The sequence below is a fragment of the Mercenaria mercenaria genome, chromosome 2, assembly GCF_021730395.1.
Source record: "Mercenaria mercenaria strain notata chromosome 2, MADL_Memer_1, whole genome shotgun sequence".
Lineage (NCBI taxonomy): Eukaryota > Metazoa > Mollusca > Bivalvia > Venerida > Veneridae > Mercenaria > Mercenaria mercenaria.
Genome location: NC_069362.1, coordinates 30,604,982 through 30,623,589, shown reverse-complemented (window position 1 = coordinate 30,623,589; position 18,608 = coordinate 30,604,982). Strand labels below are relative to the sequence as shown.

The window sequence follows — 18,608 nt, the reverse complement described above, 5'->3', positions numbered from 1 at the left end:
TACTAGCCTAATATTTTCAGTATCGGACCTACTGTGACGATGAATTCCGGCTTAATATTTTCAGTCTTATGGTTATAGTGACGTTGAACAGTGAACTACTGTTTTTCAGTATTGAGCCTACTATGACGTAGAAAACTACAGTTGTCAGACCCATGTCGACTGTGCCGTTGAGTACTAGACTTCAGTTCGGTGGCTACTTTGGCATTGAATATTGGGCTACTGTTTTTAGTTCCAAGGTCAGATTAACGTTAAATACTGAACTACTGTTTTCATAAAAGCATATAAATGTACTTCGGCTAAATAATTTTTGTTCGCCAATTATAGTCATGATATTGCTACGATATGCTGTTGATAAAGGTGTGATTTTGCTTTGAATTTTCCCAGTCATTTTAGAGTATCATTATATAGTCTCATGTTAATTGACAATTAATTTGAATACATCTTATTTTACAATACTAAGAAGTTATTAATTTTCTCGGGGCCTCCTTAGCCGAGTGGTTAAGTTCGTCGACTTCAAACCACGTTCCCATCACCGATGTTGGTTCGAGCCTTACTCGGGGCGTAGAATTGTTCATGTAAGGAAGGCATTCAGTGGGTATACGGAAGGTCAGTGGTTCAATCCATGTACCCGCCCGTGATAAAATAATGCCCGGAGGGGCGCCTGGGGTCTTCCTCCACCATGACAAGCTGAATAGTTATATATATTGCCGGTCTGACGTTAAATCCACCAATCAAAAACAAAAACTACTTCTTTCATATTAATTTTATTGAGATTATTATTAACAATATTTAATCATATTGAGCTATGTGAAGTATACGACATATAACATTTAAGTTGTTCAGTACGCAACATACAACATTAAAAATGCTGAATGTCATGCACTAAAACGGCATTAAACATTCCAGCTTTGAAAAAGTCACGCAGCACACGACATTCGACATTCAAATGATTTTAAATGTCGTGCAAAATCGACTTAAGACATAAACATTCGAACTCTGACTTTAAAGTAAACTTAAATTTTCTGTCGCGGAGCATGCTACCTTAGACATTCGACTCCTGTAAAAACTTTGACATAAAGTAAACTTTGCAGCACACGCCAAACGACATTTGAAATAAAATGTGAATTTCGTGCAAAAACATACAACAAAATAATTTTTTGAATGCCTTTCAGTAGGCGATATTCGACTTACATCCTTTAAAACATTTTGAATATCGTTCAAGAAACGGCATCAGACATACAGTATTTGACATTAGAACAAAATTTAATGCCGCTCAGTTCGCGACATATGGCACACGTCCTTCAAAAACATTTTGAATATTGTTCAAGAAACGGCATCAGACATACAGTATTTGACATTAGAACAAAATTTAATGACGCTTAGTTCGCGGCATACGGCATACATCCTTCAAAAACATTTTGAATATCGTTCAAGAAACGACATCAGGCATACAGTATTTGAACTGTGACTTTTATAAAAACGTTTCATATCGTGCATCACTTGACATACGACAATAAAAAACATAATTGTCGTGCAAAAAACGAAATCAGACATACAACATCCGAGTTTTAAGAACTGTACATATGCATGTTGTGTTGTACGCTATCAGAGAGGTTTTGCTCAAGTGTTGTTTACAAAATAGTGTATATCGCGTTTCTTTTAGTAAGACAGCATATCTTTTTCGATTTTAACCATATTTCAAACATGTGTGCAGTGCTTTAAATATTTGGTCAAGCTGTAATTAAAGAAAGAAATTAAATACTCAAGCAAGGGATGAGTCATTGTATTACTAAAGAAGCTCAGGTTTGTTATACGTCCACTTTTAAGCCATTATTCAACAATATTCATAATGTTTTCACGGGTAGATCTATATTTTCCTTCCCAAATTTATGGCAAACTATTTTTGCTGAATTGCTTGCTGCTCTTGCAGCATATGCATAATATTATACTGAACTTGGTAGATGATAGAATTGGGATCAGTTCTCTCAAAAGACTATTGTGAGTAAGTTGCATAAATATTTAACTTTGTACCCGTTATAGGTAATCTATTACCGATATTTAATTGTGGAGTTGGAAAAGTATGATACTGTTCGTATGATAAATAAATAAGTAAATAAAAATTTCTTAAGCAAAAATAAAGATATGAATTGTTGGGAAAACTTTGGTACCAGAGGCTAATTAAAGATCAATGTAAACCCGTTATATGTACAACATATAAAAATGAATTAAAAGTACTATTTACTAAAGGATAGACCCCTTTAACCCTTATCAAGCTGGACACGATTGATTCTGCCTTTGCGGCCAGTGCAGATCGTGATCAGCCTGTACATCCGTGCAGTCTGATCATGACCTGCACTGACCGCCATTCAGTCAGTATCTTTTTGGTATGCACCCTTTTTAACAGTTAATTGTACTGTCCAAATTGAAAGATGGACAAGCACATTATAGAAATTTAGCAGGGTAAGGGTTAAGAACAACAAAAGAAAATGATAAGACAAGCTACATGTACTAATAAGCTTTGATAATGTGGCAGTTGAGTCCAATAAGTCCAGGGGTGTTCAAAGATGATCCGTCACAAATCTATTGTCAAGCAATTATTGGATTTACCTGTATTGGAAAATAAACAGTGTCGATTCTATTGAGGTCAACTGCCACATTATCAAAGTTTATTAGTATACGTCTATCAATAATATACATCACTAAGCAGGGGGAATCATCATGATAACACAATACACATAACTATACATATATAATTTCCCTTTAGCTAAGTACATTCTCTACATAATATATTATTCAAAATGATGGTATGACATTCATTATTGTATCGGCAATAAATGAGCCGTGCCATGAGAAAACCAACATAGTGGGTATGCGACCAGCAAGGATCCAGACCAGCCTGCGCATCCGCGCAGTCTGGCCAGGATCAATGCTGTTCGCTTTCAAAGCCTATTACAATTAGAGAACCCGTTAGCGAACAGCATGGATCCTGACCAGACTGCGCGGATGCGCAGGCTGGTCTGGATCCTTGCTGGTCGCATACCCACTATGTTGGTTTTCTCATGGCACGGCTCAAATATAATTTTAGTACAAGCTTAAGTGTCTTGTTATATGTAGATAAATCAAACACAGTTTGGAACACTAAACGTGGTTATTTACTTGGCATGCACTCGAAAAAAAGGTCACATTTTTCAAAAAAAAAAAAGAAAAAAAAAAAAAAAGAAATAATACAATATGGGAATGAACACAATGATAACAAACTGCATAATGCAAATACTATAACAAGATCTGTAAAAAGATACAAAACTTCACTCACTGGATAATATGGAAGCCATAACGCTGTTTTTTTTTCAAAAAGTGCAATGGATCTAACATACATTTAATACATTACAGTTATATATAACACTATGCAATGTTTATTATATATAAACTTTTATATGTGTTACTAAATACTATCAACGACACATCGTTTGCTTATTCAATTGTACACTGAAGCAATGATTTAACCATGAGTAAATTTAAGCTAAATCAGCGTTATTGTATAGTAATGTTTAGTAATGATCCACTATTTGCATTATATAAATTGACATATTGCATTAATTCGTCTCATCTTTTTAATTAATTCGTCACACTGTTCCTAATACTATAACTTATTCGTAATTCAAGCCTGAAAAAAATGCGACTACCTGCACTGTATATAGACGATTTTTGTTTGTTTCAGTGTATGATTGCATCATAGCTGTATCACATGAAAAAAATCGAACTTAATACGTTCATAAATGGACAGAATGCATTTTAAGGTACTAAAATATATGTTCTTATCTTGCCTCCTACAAGATTCTTGCATTTCTATTGGTCAATAGACGTCACGTGGAGACAGGATATATTCCATATTCTGCTAGTACATTTCAGATATGAATTTTGACTAAAAACAAAATGGATGCCGCATCGCTAGCGTAATTGAATCAAGTCGGATTATAAGCTCCAGCTATAGATATTGTTTCAGAGATATAAGAATTTAGTGTTTTTGCCGTTCTTTTTTGTTCCTATCTAAATTAGGTTCGTGGTTAGTGGCAATAGAAGAACAGTAGCTCTGTATGGGACGGCCGCGATTGCCAGGTTGAAATGTTGTTTTAGTTAAATCATCGTAAAGCAAAGGAATTAACATATTTAAGACATTTCTGACATCGTAAGGATGGAACAAAAAAAGTTTTTCAAAACCAGTTCATAACCTGTATAAATGAGCTTCTGTGTTTTGTGATTCAGTCAAAATACAGTTCATTTTACATTTTATGGCTGGTGTTAATCAACACATTCAACTATAATCAAAGCATGATGACCAGAGAAGATTGTAGGATTCCAGTCTACACTGTAACTGTAAGTAGCTTTATTAATATAAACATTATGTCAATTACAGCGAGGATGTAAAAGGTAGTCGGCAAGATAAAATCGTTACACTGCTTGTTGGTGACAGGATTCGGGATATACGCTGTCTCGAAAATCCATATCATTCGCTCTCGCCTAATATTGATTTCCCCGACAGCGTATATCCCGTATCCTGTCACCAACAAGCAGTGTAACTAATCATATCCTGTCAGTAATATTGTAGAATCATACTTCTGAAAATAACACTAAAAGAATAACAGTAAATCCTGAAATTTGATCATTTTAAATACAAATTTGTAAACTCAGTTTTCAACCCAATAGATATATGAACACTGGAGATAATGACTTATTTTACATTAAGATACGACTCTGCTATAGTACATCAATTAAAAAAGAAACAAAATATGAATGGGTAACAATTCATTAAATAATGTCAAAGTTAATACTAGGCTGAAGTTACGTGACTGCATATTGCATATGTGCAAAAGTGTGAAAAAATCCATTTTGTTCCGACTTACAGGCTGAATATTGATTATGTTAAATATGACACAACAAAACCTAAAATTCCACACAAACAATAGAATTACTTTCAACAATACTTATCAGTAATAAGAAAAAATAATACTATTACTACACCTATCAATAATACACCATTATGGCTTTAAAGTGAGGTCGATATGAAATTTATCGACCTGAAAATATTGATATTGATAGAGAGCACAGCCATAGGTCGATATCACTTTTCCCTGGCCGGTAATCTAATTGACCGAACTAAAGGGTAACAAATATTTATTTCAGAAAAGAGTAAAGAGATCAAAACATTTGCAATGGTTGATCATTTGTTTTTGTATTTTGGTCCTGTACTGCATGCGACGTCATATTGTTATGACCTTTAATAATATCCCTTTGCTGTGCGTACGAGTTAATACGACCATTTTATCATTGGTCCTGTGACTATACTTAGACCAATGGAAAGTATTTCAACTAGTGATTGAATAGGTCCAATGATAATTATAATAAGTACTTTGTAATTAATACTGTTCCACATCGTTAAATTTTTTTGATGAAAACTTGAATTTTAAAGTTTTACAACATTCTCATGATGATGATCAGATTATAAACTAGCTTATTATTGGACTAGTTGGTGCACTCATCATCATGTCTTTCATTTGTTGTTTTTCTTAAATATTCTACAGTGACATTGTATAAAATAACAATAATAGAAAAGTACTTTGGTATTATCTAGAATGCAATTGTTACAATAGTCTGTGTTCTTTGTATGTCAGACGCTATTACCAGCGTTCCAGAATCATTGTTAAATCCTCCGTATTTGTCATATGAATATCAGAAATTTACTAAAATTGTTATATGCATAGTTACTTACTGTTTATGTGTTTGCAAATAATAACAAAATTAACAAATACATACGGTATGTGGGCACAAGTGTAACAATCTTTCGCAGCAACTATCAGGCTTAATACTAAAAGCAGTATCTAATGATTAAAAAGTTAAAAAGTATTCTTACACTATCAAAAGAATCAATAAATTCAATGCCATAAACACCAGCAATACAACTTGATTAGAATGAGAGTAATAATAATGAATATAATAATGAAAACAAGGTATCTCAAGTAATGATCTGTCGTTGAAAAAAATCATTGTTCTGAGTTATAATATTTTTTAAGGTGCGACTTATATTATAGGGGCGCAGACCAAATGATAAAATAATACGCATTTGGAAGACAATGATTTTATTCAAGAGAAAAATCACTGTTTGAGATATATTATTTAGATTCTAATAGACATCAAGAATAATCATCTACATCATTGACGCTATCCACTAAATATTTGCCTATTTTTCGTGGGTTTCCTTTTCAAGCGCATCCCCGATGACGTTTGACGCTATGTCGTAATAATAGTGATGTACAAACGGTGATGATCTTTTTTCAAAATAACACGTAGTTTCCGTTTTCATTCTTTAATAGGAAAGTAAACCGAATTGTGTTAGAACGCTTTTCAACCATTTACTTCGCAATAGTGTTAAACAGCTTGTTTTTTTCAGTGTGGAATTTCAAAGTTCGAAGTTCAAAATTTTTCGCAAAATAAGATTGTTTTCCTGCGCTTATCACGATGATGATGCACTTATCAACTTTATTTAGTTGTATTTCATTTCTTGACTATTACAATGCTTCTTAACAGTTCTAGTAAGAAGGCTCATAAATAGCAGTTTCTCGCATTTTGTCTTCTGCCACAAAATCTGTCTTTCCTCATGCAACGGAAAACAACAAAATCCTTGTTGTAAATGTCCCTGTATACAGAACGAGTCTTCTTGAGTCAGGCATAAAAGACATCCCCTTTACGTTGGAATCTAAATGAATAGAAAATTGCTCCACACCCGTGGACGCTTCCCACAGTTTGAGAACACTATTTTCACAAGAGGAAGCTATCAATTTACTGTTTGGTGAGACGACAACACTTTGAACCTGAAAGTTTAGGAATATTTCTCATAAACATTTTAAATCATGTAATATGTAATTTATAAAAACAGATTGTCATTGTTAGTTTTTATTAACATGATAAGCAAACCATTTGCCAATGTCTGTGGCATACATTATACCAACAATATGAATACTCGAACCAAGATTTGCTCTGGCATTCTCATATTTATATCTACACAGATAAATTCTTGATATTATTCTTAAGTGTTCTTTTTCCTATATGTATTGCAGTCAGGATTAAACTATTAATACTTTACTTTCAGAATACGCAGTAATAAATATAAATATTAATTTAATATTTTTATATCACATACATTTCACAAATAGTTTCGACTGTCTTAAAACTATAAATTATAATACCTTTGCATTATGCTTTGACAGTGGCTTTCGGTTACACACAGGCAACCCTGTTTGAGAGTCATAAACAAATACATATCCGTCATCAGATCCACATATTACATATTTCTTGTCAGCTGACTGGACAACTAGTCGGGTTGCTACCGTATTTCCTCTCCCAATCCAAGCTGGACGATAGAACATAGGCTTCTTTTGTAGTTTGGATGGTTTATTACGATCACACCTTCCAGTGGGTATGTCCCAAAATACAATGCAGCTTTCAAGTATAAATAAGAAATTCATTATAAAACTGTTTTAAAATATTTCAACCAACTTTTCATTTGTTGACAAATTTCATTCTAAACTAAAATCCGTCTTTCAGATAAGGTGGGAAAGGTAATTCTATGCACACATGTGCACCTAAAATCATTTCAGTAGATTTATTCTTCTCTAACATGGATTATGAAAGTTAATAAATAGATCGAGTTAAGACTTCAAACTATTAGACATAGACGAGAGTGAATTCTTATGAGCAAAAGTGAAAATAAAATGTTTTACCTTCCTGTCGAAATCAGCATAATATTGCCCCTATAAGCTTGCACGAATACACCAAGCAAGGGTACTTTATCAACAATTTCATTGCACGGTATGAGCGCCCCAGTACCTTCTGATAATGCTACCGCTGTAAATCTGTACCGATGATATTGTCCGCTGAAGTCATATTTCTTCCAACGAAATTCCTCATGATATAACTCCTTGACAGCATCAAAATCTCGTTTTGGCATCAGCAGGCGTAGTACAAGATATCTTTCGTTGAAAGAAAGAACTGCGTCGATACTGCTGTAAGATAATCCTTTTTGTAAATGTATAGTTCTCAAAACCAACCTCCGGCTGATACTAACAATATCAATTTGTTCCGCTCCCTTCCTAGGTGAGCTAATAATGTATAAGTTATCCTTTCTATCGGCAGTTGAATGTACACAATTGTGGATTGTGTCTGGCAGTTGAAGTGTCACTTGTCCTGTATTTATAGCTAGAATCTTCATTTTACCGTCCTTTGTATCATGAAATGTAACTGAGCTATTCGGGAATGTATGGACAATATCTGCAGCTATTCCAATATTATACTGCCGAAGAAACTTTTGGGATTCAACAGACCACACTTTTACAAGGTGATCATCATGACTTGTTATCAACTCATTTCCATTGTATGATGGTGATATGGCCACAACATTTGTTTGCTTTTGGAGCGTGTTTTTCATTTCTGTAACATCTGTACCATTATCATTATCTTTGCTTGTGTCTTGAAGAAGAATTTTGACAGACCAGGATTTCATTTCACTATCATCTCCGAGCGTAATAAATTGCTGATCCAAAACACAAATATCCTTTATCCTGTTTGAATGTGCAACAAATTCAACAAGGACATTATCAGATTTTAAGTCGTACATGGCCAGTTTTCTTCCTTTTGAACAAAATAATCCTATTTCATCATCCCAAGAAATACTAAAGGCATTTACTGTAAAACCCAAAAGTAGTTCTAGATCTATTGTTTGTGCTATCACACTAAAAATCTGCCCATTGCTTGTTAGATAAATATATTTTCCAGTCTCTGGATGAACTGATATCCTGCTTATTTCCGACGAAGTTTTTATTTCTTTCGGTGTGATGTATTTTTCACTAATGTCAAAGACAAATAATTGACCACATGATTCCGACTGTGCGGGTGATGTTTGCGCTTCAAATGTTGTTGTTGCCAATACTCTTTTTGTAGGTATGAGCAACCATTGTTCACTGCAAGACAGGACTGCCTTTGTACAATCTAAGTGTTTATCACACTCAAGTATTGGTATCGGAAGATCTTTGCCTCGTTCAAATACCAAGACAGAAAAGTTGTATTCCCAGTCCTGTCGCTGATTTTCTTTAGGTGATCTGCGAGTTTTGCCTACTGCAATCAGTTTTTGGCCACTGCTGAGCACAAACACATTCTCTATTTTAAGATTTCTATTGGGAATTTTAAACTTTTGCAATTGTTCAAATCTTGCAAGAGTTATCAAAGTAATCGAGCAGTCTTGTACAAGCACCCCTGCAGTGGCCTCCGAATTTGCAAATATATTATACACACAATCATTGCTTGTCCATTCAGTATAAATATCAGTAAACAAAACCGTTTCCGTTTTACTGTCTGTAAACCTGTACTGAACGACTGCATCTTTTGTAATGTAATACAAATACTCATTACCGAGTATATATTGACCCACTGGTTTTGCGTGGTCTTGTATCATTATATCTATCATTTCTTCTGTCTCTGTACTCCATACGGAAATGTCCGACTGGCTTTTGCATTCTTCAGTTTCATTTGAGAGTATATTCATTTCTGTTGCTTTTCGCAGCAAGACATTGCTGTTGGATATAGCAATGATATCCGATATTCCTTGGATAGACGTTTGAAAGGCATTTGATGCATCATGTCTTTGTGCAAGACATGGAAAATCAGGAATTAGTATTTGCTTTTTCCTTGACTTGAGAATATCAGCTGCTTCACTCAACAAGACCTTTAATTGGTAATGCTTGTTTTCTGGATTGACATACGCCAACAAGCAAAAGGCAAACCGGATTTGATCAGTCAAATCCTGTTTGCAATTCGAAATGAATTGCAGTAGTAATTGCACCTCCTCATCCTTGCTCTCATCAACGAAGTCTCTAAGGTCATTTATAACAGCCGAGACAGAAAATACTGTTATTTTGGCATGTAAATATTTTAAATTGCAGTATACTTGTGCTTTTGCACGGTCTATCCCTATTGCTTTATATGCACGTATTGTATGATACGGTAAGCACGCCAGTTTGCGCTTATTGTCAGCTTTGTATGGTTGGGGAGTAACTTGCCTGTCAGCATCTCTTATTTCTAGCCGATTTCGGTTCTCCAGTATAATGGTCCGTTTGATTCCATTTTCCTGGCGATATATCTCAAACAAAGTTTTGTTGAGGAGTGCCTCATTGTCTCCTTTTGCATACATTTCAGTAGCGACATGTACAAATTCCCGATGATACCAGTAAAGAGTCTTCTTGCGAAACGACATTCTCTCAACAAGATATCCACGAATATCATACCATATTCTTGCCCATAGCAATGGCGGTATTTGGACGATTCCTGGAACTGGTGGATCATGAAATTTGTACACTTCATTTAGAACGTCGTCATCACACGATAATGCATCGTCAATCTCAAATTCCGTAAGTCCTGCCAAACCTACTGTTAAATAACCAAGTGCGTGAGTGACCAGTAGAGTACCAAATCTTTTTGCAAGATTTTGGAACAGTTTGTTGATTGCTTCTTTTACAGTTGACACTAGTTCAACTTCAGCTTGAGGAGTGTACGATTTCCATTTCCTTGCTTCGTCTAGAAGAAGTTTCAAGTACAGTGGACTTGGAGTTTGCTTAAATATGGAACAAAAGAACTTCATCTGACTGTCCGTGAGTGAACGGCTATGCACTTGTAAGTAAGTTTGAATGATCTGTTTTCTAGTTTGTTCCGTCAGTTCGGGTACCTCAATATAACATTCCTGGTTAGGTAGGCGCTTTTTTAAGTTTGCAAGCACACCATGATCATTTGGAAGTGTAGAGACGATGAGTTTTACGTTTTGTGGAAGGACAATCGGCAGCCAGTCCATAGAGTAAGCGTTGTTTCTTGAATCTAGTTGATCTAAGGAATCGAGTAATATAATAATTGGCTCCTTTGAATTGTTTGCAACCTGTCTTATGTATATTGGTGCAAACTGTACAATTTTCTTCATAGTTTTGCAGCTGTGTGGAGACACGATCATGCCATACACATCCGATAATTGGCCAAGAATATCAACTAACAAATCGTAAACATTGTTGCACTGGGGCGAAGTTCCAAGGAATCTGATCAGTCTTAGGTGTGAAGCATTGTTAAGCCATTCTGGAATGCACTTCATGATCATAGCCATGGTAGACGTTTTACCAGCTCCAGACGGGGCATAAAGAACCAAAGGTGTTCGTCCAGTCTTGTCCAAAATATAGGACTTCGCTGCTTTTAATACCTATAATTAACCATACCAAACTAAACATTGACTTCACAATGAGAACATTTATGATACAATGGATTAAGTAAATTGTATGAAACACAACCTGAGATACTGATTTTAAGTATATTTAGGCCAATAAATCTGACAAAATGCTATTTTCCAAGCGTTAATTGAGTCGGCAGTGCTCCAGATAAGATTTTAGGGCAAATGGTATTTTTATAAAGAGTAATTTAATACCTGATTTTTTTTTTAAAATTTATTCTAAAATTTAAAATGGTATTTGCAAATTTCTTATAATTTTTAAAGGAAATCACTTGTTTATAACTTGTATATTGTAACCAAACCATTCAGTCACCGTTAAACTACAAAAGAGATTAATAGAATTTTACATATCACTGTCTTTGTTATCAAATAGGATTTGTTCTAATAATACAAACCTGTAGAGGCGGTAACTGAACATTTCAGGTTCGACTTTTCAGTTGCTCTTTAATGTGAAATGATAGAACAATGCACTAGTGTACTTAATATGTATATGTTTTCTTGATTTCCTCTAAAACTATCTTAAGCAAAATGGACTTTGCCTCAATGATGTTGAGATTTTATCAATTATAGTCTATATTAAAAGTCTACACAGGTAAAGAAGTTCAATAGAGTACAGTGCAATCTTAGTTTGCTTTCAACATTTTGAAAGAGTCTATACTGATATTTTTTTGTCTTTAATAAATTCATAATCCAAGGCTAGAGTCTAAAACCCATAAACAGTTCTGAGTAAAAGAGAAACATACACTCTAATGAACTTACTTAAGCCATATCAAAAATGTACCTGAAAGGAGTTATTAAGAATTTTATAATGTCAACAAACCCGTATAACACTTTATCGTAAGTATTTATCCACTCATGAATGCTTTCAAAGCAGGCAATTGTCTTGATATGTTCCTAAATCAGATTTCTCCACAGAAACACTTTTTAAAATTGTGTTTAATGTTAAAGTTTTAAATGTTTGTGGATGTATAAAATGACTCGCTAACATTGTTTGCAGGAATAAATAAGATACGGCGTCTTACATTTGTTCAACGTGTTAAAATTACATATGACTTCAACGGTCCTTTGTGTTACTCTATTTGCAGCAATGTACCACTGAACAGTCAGGGATATGCTTCAAAATGAGTAAAGCATCTGCAAAACTTGAAGCAGTGAGATGACATGATAGATTCATCAACGCAGGTTGTTTCACATATGTGATACCTGTTTTTAAATTAACTTTGTTACTTCTTCTTTGTGGGATATGATAAATATTCATCAAATTTTCCCTTAAATCTATCTACAAAACACGAATTGTATTTTGATTTCATGCGTGGCTAGTATGATCTACAATAGCTATTTTATTGCTGGTTCAATTAACAACCGTTTACATTTAGTATTGCGTACACCCCATCCCGCATAGTCCTCTGATATTTCAGCAATAAATCTAAACTGTTGGCTGTCAAATCATACAGGATAAGTGCGAACATGTGATATACAATTCGTTCACTCACTCGTGCATATTCAAAGTATTTGATACAGAAGTTACAAAAAAATGTCTTTTCTGACAATAATAACGTTTGCTTACGCAACTGACATCATTTTTATGCACTCAACTGTGGTGAGAGATGTGCTTGATTTAAATAGGAAATGCACTGCAACCAAGTATACTTGTACTACGGATCGTGTTTTTTTCAAGGCGTATCGGTAAAGCATTTGTCATATTTTCAATGTGTATACAGCAAAATTTAGAACGTATTAAGGTAGTTTTGCACGTTTGAGTCGAGTTTTTTCTACAAGGTAGAATTTGATTAAACCCTGATTTTTCAAAACTTCATAATATATTTTGAAAATTATGCAAATAAAAAAGAAAGGGTCGTGTGCTTGATTTTTTGCTAGACTGATTTGATAAAGTTGGACCTAACTCCATTTTTCATAATGGGAGTCTATGGGAAAATCACAACTTTCATTTTTGGGAATAGAAATTTTTCTACAATGTAGATTTTAATGAAACTTCTCACAGTGGTAATAAATATATGTTCCATAATATGGTAAAATAAAATGTATATGTCCCTGTGTGCTTGTTTTTGAGATAGTTGACTCTAATTAAAGTGAACAGCACGTTTCAAACTAGTCTTAAGACATTATTTTGACTTATTTAACGTGTAAGAAGTTTTAATATCACAGTTTAACTTTAGAAAGATAGTATAAGTGTCATTGTAAAAAAAAATACAGGTTGCCATTAATTCATAAAATGATTTTCATCTCTGTACGCCGAATCCAGGCTTTATTTTACGTTTTGCGGATAAATGATGTTACGCCATCACTCCCGGTCTATCAAACGTGCAGAACTACCTTAACGCAAATACGCAACTTATCTTGAGCTCTGTCAGACACTGTCAAGGCCATATATCTTACCTGCTCCTGTCCGCAAAATGATTCACATTTTGATAAACAAAATCTCAGATGATGGATCGTGCTGTTATAATCAGTGTAATAGTTTGACTGCTTAATTGACTTTCTTTTATTTTCTTCTTCTGCTGTTTGTATAAGCCTTTTACAGTCCGCAATGAAATCTTTACAAAATGAGGCTAGGTATTCCCGGTGTTCGTCATTTCCGTCAAGATTTACTCCCCCTGGCATCCAGTGAATGCTGTATTCTTTGATATTTACTGGATCCAGTTTTTTCTTAATTTTATCGTCAAAAAGTGTCACTTTAAGATTTTCAGTTTCTTCGTCGAGCACATTTCCCTATAGTAGACAAAAAGGAATCATAAAATGATATATTTGCAAACATTTTGAAATACCCATGTTTATACTATCTGACTTGACGGATCTATATACAATTTAACTGTATCTCGGATAGCTATATAGGTTTCTTATTGTGCTATTGAAGGGAGACAAATTCAATGAACAAAGTGCTAGAAAATTGAAGACGTGTTTTGTTAAAAAATACGGCACTGATTTATTATAACAAATCTTTAGAATATTTAGAAACGCTTCCCTACAAGTAGCGAATTCCTGTCGTGGTGTTAGTTTATTTCATTTCCAACATTTAAAAGTTTTTAAACAGAATAAATATTCTCATAGATCTTCTCCTCTTTAAAAACAATGCTTATCATATGAAATTTTATATTGAAGATTTGAAGGCCACTAAGGTCCAAAATCACATTTTCGTAATTAATTACAGTAATTGCATTACATAACTTTCAACGGCACTGCATCATGATATTCGAGCAACGATTTGACGATTCCTTTTCATTTTCTGTTAACTTGCTCAAAATTGATGTTTAATATTAATAATGAAAAAATAATCAGGCATTGCACAAGCTAAACACTTTTAGTTTACGTGTGTTGACATTTAACCAATGCAGTAAGTGAAATTCATCATAATTGTAAAAGGGTATACGTTAAAAAGCAATCATACATGAAATATCGAAAAGAAAGGAGGTCTTTTCCATCATAATAATAGCTATATGGATATTTAGACCAATGAAGTACGCTCTTATTGTATTATTGTTTTAAGTTAATCCCACATTTTAATTATTTGTTCCACACACCTTCTCCGATTTGATGACATCTATGTATCTGGGCGTGTCGTTATCATTAAGTCCAGCTCCATGCAAATGCCTTAACCTTCTTTTATACACCAGACAATGCGAATTTACATCTGTTGCCTTTAATATACCATCTTGAATTTCACTTTCTGTCACTGAAAAATCAAACATTCTTATGTAAAATACTTATTACCAATCGTAAATTGCAATGAGCAAATGCAGTAAAAGTTTCCGCATGATTAAATATGTCTAAAGCGACTTTTTATCATAAACTGCTTTATGAGGAATAATTAAGCAATGCCTTATATTGTTCATGGCCAAAACCGGTTGAATAAACCTTATAAGTCGATGTTTACTAGACTAGAACTTTTAGTGAAAACAAAGCACTGGTAAACAAACACAAGAAGTCGTGTTGCCAAACCCACTGTCATATAGTTGACAACCTATGAATGTTTTAATCACAATTTGTTTTTGTTCACATATTACCTGACTGGAAGAACTCCTGTTTTCTTTCAGCTGTAACCATTTTATCCTTGAATGCTTCATCTACTGCTTTCCTCAATAAAATCTGTAATTTTTCAAAGGTTTTCGACCACTCAGTAGTGTCTCTTTCTCTCAGTTTATCAGAGCCCGGCGAGAAGTCTCCAAAGAATTTAAATTTAAACCGGATTGGCTAAAACAGTAATAATGAAAATGCATTTAACTATCGACATCTGAATGGCAAATTTAGAACGCTTATTTTGACAGTTAATTTGAAAAACACTGTGATTCGTGTGATAATGTTTAATTCAACCATCTGGTATGTAATTCATTTGAACGCTCCTTTCATGCCTTTAAGCATACATTTGTTACATTACTGATTCCCCAGGTTTATTTAATTATAATAAAAACGGTATGTATCCAACAAATAAAGCACTTTCTAAGAACGCCTTCAAATCGTAATCTTTTATCTGTGTATGAATGCATACTAGTGTGAACATAATTCATATAGGCACAAAAGCACATAGACAGAAGGAATTTACGACAAAGCCGAAACAAACAAATAATGGAACAAAGTAGGGCATTGCCTTGGAACGGTCAATGGTAAAAACTCAACTTGACAGCATAAACTGATATATTGTGTACCAACCCCTATCATGTTCTAATTTTACAGGACTGTGTTGTACGCCAAAATTTAATATGAATAAGCCATAAACCATGTACACCGAAACGATAACAATAAAGAAATAGAATACATGTAATACCTGCAAGATATAGGTAGCAGGGATTGAGTTTTTGTCCAGTTTATACCACTCGTCTAACAACTCTCTGTTTTGGAGGTTAAGTTTTTTGGCTTCATATTTAATTATTTCAAACGTTTCAACGTCAATATTTACTGGAATTGGGCGATATCCGTACCTGTCACCCGAAAGTACCTTGATAAATAGATAAATAAATAGACATCTGAAAAATATTTAGAACTATCGGTCAAATGTTTTGCTTTTATGGTATAACTTTTTTCAATGTAGCCAAATCGATTTCCTTTAGCAGTGATTCTATTTATACTTGAAACAAGGAAAGTTCAATGTCTTTTTCTACATATTTAGAAGCTTATGACCAACATTACACTAACTAGAATATAAGTAAACATACAACAAAGTTTGGGCCAACTGACGTATTTTGACAGTTTTCAATTTCAAGAAGACAAAGTTTTTCCACGGCGTGATCATTGGTACTGTCATTCGTGACGCCCCATCTCATATCTACTGCCTGAAAGTCAAGGTCACGTAAAGCACAAAAGTTCTGAAGTTGAGGGTAAACTTCTCTTGCTAGAATATTTCTCTCTGCTCTCATGTCTGAAATGAATGTAAAAATATGAAATCATATGCTCATTAGAACAGTGTAAGTATGATTTACAATATGCAGATGGTCTTGGCGTAATTACTTTAAGGAAATGTAGGCGTTACTATCGTAATCCGGCCGTTAAAAAAACCACCAAAAAAACCCCAAAAAACCCCAAAGAACACGCGTAAAACCTTGCATAAAATGCAAAATCAAGTTTTAAAACCCGTACATTGTACGCCATTTCATCATAGTGAACAAGAGTATGAAGATTCAAATCATTAAAAAAAGTGGTCTTACATATAGAAACTTGAGGAATAATGTCAGTAATTCAGTTTTCCTGCATTAGTTGTCATTGTGACGTCAGCTTTAAATTGAATTTATTAAAGTGCAGCAATAAAATGACTAACGTGATAGTAATGTTTTCTGTTATGATCAAATGATTTGGTTAATTATAAAGTTTATGTGTGGTCTATTCAGTATAGTTATATAGTAGGTTCTGTTTTTTTTTGTTGGATTTAACGTCGCACGGTTCAACAAAGAACCTCGATATAATTTGTTTTTGGTTTCTCCTCTCAGGACGACTTGGACAATAAATTGTCCTGCGTGGGTTTATTCTTACCAGAGAAAGTAGAGCTGAGAAAAATCTTGACCATAGTCCTTGGCAAGGGAGGTAAATCTGTAAGATCTCCACGTAACATGCTTTCAAATTTTTTTGTTGTCTGCATATCATACATCAGCTTTTCTGAAATGCAAAAAAAATCATGTAAGATCATTTCTACTTCATATATATGTACATAATCATAATCATGATTGGGATTAATAACTAAACAAGATGAAATAAATGCACAAATAACTAGCTAGCTATTGATCTGCTTCATTAAGCCTTTCATTGGGCCACAGATAACGCTTTGTGCGTGAATTTTCTTCCTAATATATGTAGTTGCTACAGATATACTGCTTGGTAGCTAGCTACGGACAAAACTTTAACCAGTTTCTAAAGGACCTTACTTTGTACAAACATCAAACAAGGGTTACCGAACATGGTCATGTGAGTTCGTTGCATAGCATGACTCTATGACTATGTTTGTGGTGCTCTGTGCTTCTGGGAAATCTACCCTTACCTTTTATCTTTTGATTTGTAAGAAGCCTTGTTTGAGATTTAAATAAAGTTCAGGTAGTTACTGAGATATGGCTTGACAGTTTTAGCGCGAAATCGTTTAACCCATGTTGCTTTGTCGAAAATGTGCCATTACTTATATAAAATTCAGTCAAGAGTTATGTTTCAGTAGGTTTAATAAATTGGAAGGCCTGCGTGAGGTTTCAATCCAGTACATATAAATATTACTGAGATATGGTTTTACATGCAACATTTTAACCAAATTTTGATGCTGACTTTGACACTGAGGCGTGATGAATAGCTCTCAATATTTTTAGATAGTCGAGTTAAAAATCTTATGTTTGTTTTTTGCTTGCTCGATGAACTTGCGTTACATTAAAAAAATCGAACAAAATGAAATGAATTGTATTCACCTTTCTTCTTGACGGTCGAATCCCGCCTTGCAGTCTGCAGCGACCTAAACAATAAAATAATTTCTATAAAATAGATTATTCATTTTTTTATTTAACTGAACACAGCCTTTCTTCTTCAGGTATTAGACACATTTTATTCAAATACTTCAATAGCGTTGTTTGTTTGTATCCAAAAGCATGTGAATGTATGTCCTTGAGAAAAGGTTAGTTTTTCAACCGTATATACGTTATGCAAATATTTAATTATCTCTGTTTGTTTTGGCTTTAACGCCGTTTTTCACCATTTTTTACAGCTATGTAATGAAGGACAATTTACCTAACCTGTGTGCTTATATTCTGTACCTGTACATACCTGCTGTTCGCAAATATTTGCCAACCGCAGGTACAGGACGAAATAACGTCTGACA

General features: G+C 34.0%; 1 protein-coding gene across 1 annotated transcript; it reads right to left on the bottom strand.

Moving 5' to 3' along the window:
• Positions 1-3,192: 3,192 nt before the first annotated feature.
• Positions 3,193-17,409, bottom strand: LOC123563616 (uncharacterized). Its single transcript, XM_053533749.1, has 9 exons — positions 17,291-17,409; positions 16,480-16,682; positions 16,092-16,262; positions 15,334-15,520; positions 14,851-15,002; positions 13,709-14,041; positions 7,776-11,284; positions 7,242-7,494; positions 3,193-6,866 (listed from the first exon to the last, which is right to left on the bottom strand). Exons 1-9 carry the CDS (start codon positions 17,403-17,405, stop codon positions 6,651-6,653), a joined length of 5,139 nt encoding a protein of 1,712 aa, XP_053389724.1. The 5' UTR covers positions 17,406-17,409; the 3' UTR covers positions 3,193-6,650.
• Between the last annotated feature and the right edge of the window lie 1,199 nt (positions 17,410-18,608).